The 6,000-nt window shown below is 32.2% G+C and overlaps 1 protein-coding gene across 1 annotated transcript; it reads left to right on the top strand.

Annotated features, from left to right (window-relative positions):
* The first annotated feature begins 3,151 nt into the window (after window positions 1–3,151).
* On the top strand, window positions 3,152–4,405 carry LOC125840913 (NAP1-related protein 1-like). Its single transcript, XM_049519893.1, has 3 exons — window positions 3,152–3,409; window positions 3,499–3,594; window positions 3,704–4,405. The coding sequence occupies exons 1-3, from the start codon at window positions 3,152–3,154 to the stop codon at window positions 4,403–4,405; spliced, it is 1,056 nt and encodes a 351-aa protein (XP_049375850.1).
* The last annotated feature ends 1,595 nt before the right edge of the window (window positions 4,406–6,000 follow it).

The following is a 6,000-nucleotide window of genomic DNA, read 5'->3' as shown; positions in this document are numbered from 1 at the left end:
ATATCCCACAAAGAAATAATGACGGGAGTGTGCTAATATCCCCATATTCTATCAAATAAAGGTCACAAACATAATAAAGATTATATTGTTGTAGAAATGTCTATTATCATGAATCCAAATTAGTCAGTCCCAACATAATTAAATATGTCTTTTTATACATTAGATTAAAAATTGCAACGCTTTATATGTTTTGAATGTATTGATCGAAACCAAAACAAGTAAAAATGTCTTTTGACAATGCAAATTAATACCATCAACGATTTTGAAGGACTTGCTGAGACGTCAATTCAAATGGTCATACGTTATTTCACCAAACTCAAAAAGATGTACTTTTGTATTTACATTAACTTTGACAACTATACACCAAATATAATAAGATATAAGCTAATAGAGGTAGTTTATTTACCTAGTGTGAAATATATAAGTACCACTATTTGATTATGAACCACACATAATTTCCAAATGGTTTTGATGTAATCAAAATTAACCTTTATCTAATTTCAAAACACTTTGTAAATTAATGAATATTAATTTATTAATTAAATAATATTTCTATAAAATAATAATATTTCATGGTACCACCTATATTAATTTAGTGAAGTTTTAGTGTATATATGTTTAGGAAGTTGTCAAATACTCTATAACTCCTATGGGAAATAATATTATTCATTTCGTTCATTTTTATTTGTTCATTATTCTAAAAATAGATTTCTACTTTTATTTTGAAAGACCTAAAGACTAAATATCAATTAATATTAATATTATGATAAAATTATACTTTCTCCGTCCATTTTTAATTGTCATATTGTGTTTTTTAAAAGTCAATTTAATTAATTTTTAAAATTAAATTATATTAGATTAATTCGGTATTTTAAACAAAAAGAAATTAAATATTCAAAAACCATACAAAAAGTAGTATAAATTACAATTTTTTGCATAAAAAATATATTGTATAATGTTAGTCAAAATTCTTATAATCTGACTCTAAAAAAGGAAACTAGGAGAATTAAAAGTGGACGGGTATTAATCAAATGTAAAGCGAAGAGGTAAAGGTGACGGAGGGTGTAATAATAAGTATTGATATTGAGATTTGACAAGTTGATAGAAGCAGGTCAGGTCATGTCATGTCTGCTTAATTTTGTGTGTTTGATGCTTGGAGTTGCTTCTTTCTGTCTGTATCAAAACTATTTCTTGTTGCAATGTTGGAGCTTTCTTTTTCAGTCGGAGTTCGATGTTGGAGTTGTTTTCCCCTCTTTTGGATTATTAATTAGTAATATATTTACTTTTCTTTTTATAAATGGAATTTTGTAGAAAAAAAGGACTTTTGGCAGTAGCAAATCGTTTGTGCTTAAACCGAGTATACACATGCACTGAACTTTTTGGTTCAATTGTTAGTTAGTTTGCTTGAAATTATATACAAGCATTTGAATGAGTATGTAGACAGGTTTCGTCTTCCTCCATCTCTACTGCTCACTTTTAAGCATTCTGACCCAACACATAACATAGAATTTCGCTTTCTAATTGTTCTGCTTTTGATTTTGTATTACCCTCTTTGATTTTTCTCTGCACTTTGAAAAATATTCCTATTGCTTTTATCTCTGCTTAAAACGAAGTGAACATCACCAATTTATATATTACTGAGCCACCCACTTTTTCAAAACAAGTTGCTCCAACGCTTTCGCGCAATTTATTATCTTTGACAATGTGTGTTAGTAATATACCTGCTGTGACATTATTATTGCTCATGCTTTTTAACATCTTCCAGCTTATGTTTTACTTGCATGTCTGCTAATATCACTATATTACAGATTACTGAGGACCCGCAATTTCTTCAAAGAACTCAAACTAGAGCCATATATATATATTGAGAAGAACAAAAACAGTAAGACAATATATCTCTTACTATTTTGCTTATATTAAATTTCAAGTTATAACTTCTTACTTCTGCTCTCATCGTTCCCCATACATGTATCACCCGATAATAAAATAGTATACATTGTATAATTGCTTACATCCTGACCTCACCGTGAGTGAGTGCTAATTGACATGGTAAACAACAATAGACATCTCCAACATTTGCTCTTTTAGTTTTTCGTTATGATGTATCATCTATCTCTATTTACAATAAAGTTTTCGTGAGTTTACTGTTACATGTTGTTAATCATGAATTACAGTCTATTTGGACTCACTTATTTCATTTCCTCTTCCGTCACATGCTTTTCTCTGTCGCAAATACATCTTCTTTGTTTAACATCTATGATTTTTTCCCACAGTAACGTCTACTATCTGGAAAAAATTAATCTTTGTGATTGTTTATAGCGATAAACTTCATATGTTCATTGCCAATGTCGATAACCTCCTTAGGCTGTCCAACACTTTGTCTCTATGCTGGTTACATTTCTGCTTATTTAAGTGTTCATCGATTCTTGGTGAACTACTTTGAACTCTGCAGATCCTCATTTCAAAACTAATTTTTTTCAATTTTATCCAAACACCTCAAAAGTGCTTCAATGCAATGGACTCTTTATTTGGGTCTTTTCCTCGTGTATTTCAGTTCTGATCTCTTCCATTTTCGGTCAAAATTATAGATGAGACAGAGGAAGAGGGAGATGGAAGTGGACACACACAATGCATCCATATTTTCCCTAAAGAAAACAAGTTAAAAGTTTTTATGAGAGTGTAGCTTTTGTCTTCTTCTCTTCTTCGTCCCTTTTCAGAAGTGAGGGATGACTGCCAATGTTGTTGTAAGATATATCAAGTAATGATCAGAAACCTCCTTTTTTCCTCAATCTATCAATTTTTGCTGCTCGAATTTAGCGTTATACAAACTAGGCAGATACACAAAATAGCTTAACCTCACTTTTATATGTATCTGTTTTCCATTAGTTGTATAATAAAGCTCTTTTGTTATAGTTTGATTTTCCAGTTGCTGGATCCATTTATTCATATATCTACTACTACACACCGCTTATCTTTGTATTCCTTCTTTGCTCTTTAACTTTATTGCATGTATCTAAATCAATTATGCCTGGAAATACATAGATATTACGGGCACCACTTATCTAGTCTTGTTTAGAGAAATGTAGTACTTTTGAGCTACTCTTTAATTTCTTTACTCAAAAAATCTTTTTTGGTTCCTAAAACTGAAGGTATGATGAATATGTGTTTGTGGAACAAAAAAATGGAGGGCAGCAGGTCCAGGTTGATGGAAGAAAAAAGCAAAAAAAGATCACTTGATTGGGAATTTGATATAAAAAGCATGGCAGAAGATATAAATCTTGTTTTGAAAACCATGGTTTGGATTCTAGGAAATCATAAAAACACAACTGTTCTCCAGTTTAAATTGTTGTTGAAGAGCTTACAAATTCAAAAGCTATTCATGACCCTTGTTCTTAGGGTTCTCAACAAGGTATAAATCAGTGTCTCTTCTCTTTAATTTGTCTCTTTTTTATTATTATATGCACAAAATTCATGAATTACTAGTATTGTTATTTTTAGGAATATGCTTGTGAACAAGAGACATTGAATAAGATTTGGGATTTGAAGATGGAGCATATGAAATTGATTACCGATGCACGTGCTGATTTGAACAAGGTACTCAAAATTTAAATAATATGTATCTTATTAGAAATTTGAAGGAGTAACAACTTAAGAGTTCATATAAACTTATTTACTTCGGGGGACTAATGAATTGTCAATAAAGATTGGGAATGACAAACGGAAGAAGAAGAAGAGGAGGAAGAGGAAGATGGAGAAATTAGTTGAGGATGATGAAAACAATAACGTTATTGATCATGTTGGAAATCAACTCGTTCTATGCATTGAAAAATTGCAAGAGTTACAAGAGGAGTTGGAGAAGATTAACAAAGAGGCGAGTGGTGAGTTGTTGAAAGTTGCACAAAAGTACAATCGGAACCGTCAACCGTTTTATGACAAGAGAACAAATATTATTAAAGATATTCCTGGCTTTTGGTCGACAGCTTTCCTGAGGCATCACGTACTTGGTGGGCTTGTATGTACTGAAGAGGACCGCAAGATTTTTGAGTTTCTAAGCTCAATCGAAGTGGAAGTCTCTCAAGATGTCATATCAGGTTATATCATTATCTTCAATTTTGATTCAAATGAATATTTTGAGAATACAAAGCTTTGGAAGAAGTATGGGCGTACTAAAATTAGTGCATCGTCAATACAATGGGCACAAGGCAAGGGAGTTGATGAACGAAGCTTCTTTAAGTGGTTCAGTGAAGTTGATAAAATGGATGAAATCGGTGAGATAATCAAGGATGAGCTGTGGTCCGATCCTCTCTTTTGTTTTCATCACGAGGCAGATGAAGAAAATGTTGATAATGTGGCAGTGAAGAAGAATGAAGATGGGGTAGTGAAGGACAGTGAAGATGAGGAATAAAATGATTAGAGGTTGGGCCCTTGTTATTCAAATGCCTTAGAAATGGTTTTGCACTATTCACAAACTTTACAGCAGGGGCACTCTATAAATGAGTTTAAATTGTCTCATCTTCATGTGAGTTTACCTTACTATGTTTGATAATTTGGTATTAGTCATGTGTACAAATTTCTTTTGTTTAAAGGTATATATGAAATTTTTATCTCCATAGAAAGAAGATCAGTACAGCAGTTCATTGTCCGTTTATTCAGATGTGTGATCTCATCTCCTTAGCAATAGAACTGCTTAATTAGTTCGTGGTGAGCTTGCTGATTAATCTGAGAATGGACTAGATTACAAGTATTTCTTTATGTACAGTAACATTGTGCGTGCATGCAGTTTATTATTTAATATGATTTTTCACACAGAAATCAGGTTATAGTTTCTCATTGAAGCTGGTTACTAGCATCCGTAAAGACCAAAAGCTTCAAACTACAACTTCCATCTGAGCTATGCACTTAGGTGTTACACTATTGATTCATTGTAGTTTGTCAGGTTTAATTTATTTTGAGTATAGGTATACCTGGTTGTATTGTGTGGTGAGATTATAGTTTTTTTCTTGTATATGCATGTCGTCTAGAACTTTACCACAAATGTGATTTAAGGCAAAATCCTAAATATGGCTTGTCTTGGAAAATGACCCTAGGCCCTCTTTGAATAGTCACTTTGCCTAAAGTTTTCTTCCCTTGGCATTAATCTTAGTTAACGTATTCCTTGGAAATCATGTAGCACCACACCTTGACCTTTTCGAATCTACCATTCTAGCACTTATCCTCCTTAATGGCTAGTGATGAAAATATGGGTTGAAAGCGTAAGTTTGAGTGAGGGAATGCAAACAACGAAGTATAAATCAGTGATGTAGGCAAACACCTATGTTTGGGGCTCATCAAAGAATGAAAGAAGAATGGGCTTCAATGTGTTATGGCACCAAATGTGTGAATCGAAAAGTGCTTTATTCAGGTGTGTTCATTGTGCACAATTGACAAATCTATTAGTCTCCTAAAGTCTCTCAGCCCAATTAAGAGAATTTCACCCCAAGTCTTTGTCATTACTTAGGTGTCAAATTAATTTTCTCATCATCATATGCCTTAAGTTAGTTATCCTATCTCTGGCTCAACCTAAAAGATGCGGGTTGGTAGCCCTAAATCCCTAATAATGATTTGTTTTCCTAATCTTAACCTCTTTTGTCAAGCAAGTTAGAATACAGACGAGTTCTTAATGTTTGCAACCATTAAAAACGATCTTTCTATAAAATGATCACCCATTCATGCAAAAATTTTGTTATAAAGAATCAATTATCCTCATCTCTACTCTAAGTTCAATAACCCTTACTCATAATTAGTTGTGAATATATGTGTGTTCATACTCAAAAATTAGCTAAATTAAATATGAATATGGTGATTGGATGTGTAAATACATCCAGATCAATAATAATCACAAACAGTCTTTAACACGCGGGGTTACATCGATAATTTGTTAGCTATTAAGTGAGCGACTAGACCCTTTTTGTACGTATAGTCTTTCAATTTTCTTCTCCAATTTATAGCTATAAGTAAAAT

Source organism: Solanum verrucosum, unplaced genomic scaffold (assembly GCF_900185275.1).
Source record: "Solanum verrucosum unplaced genomic scaffold, falcon-dt-bn FXZP01000194.1, whole genome shotgun sequence".
Taxonomy (NCBI): domain Eukaryota; kingdom Viridiplantae; phylum Streptophyta; class Magnoliopsida; order Solanales; family Solanaceae; genus Solanum; species Solanum verrucosum.
This window is presented reverse-complemented; position numbering and strand designations above follow the sequence as displayed.

Bases quoted from the DNA above. Each gene is read 5' to 3' on its own strand.
- LOC125840913 (XM_049519893.1), top strand. From the start codon at position 3,152: ATGATGAATATGTGTTTGTGGAACAAAAAAATGGAGGGCAGCAGGTCC. The intron at 3,410-3,498 runs GTATAAATCAGT...TGTTATTTTTAG, and splicing joins TTCTTAGGGTTCTCAACAAG to GAATATGCTTGTGAACAAGA. The intron at 3,595-3,703 runs GTACTCAAAATT...TTGTCAATAAAG, and splicing joins CACGTGCTGATTTGAACAAG to ATTGGGAATGACAAACGGAA.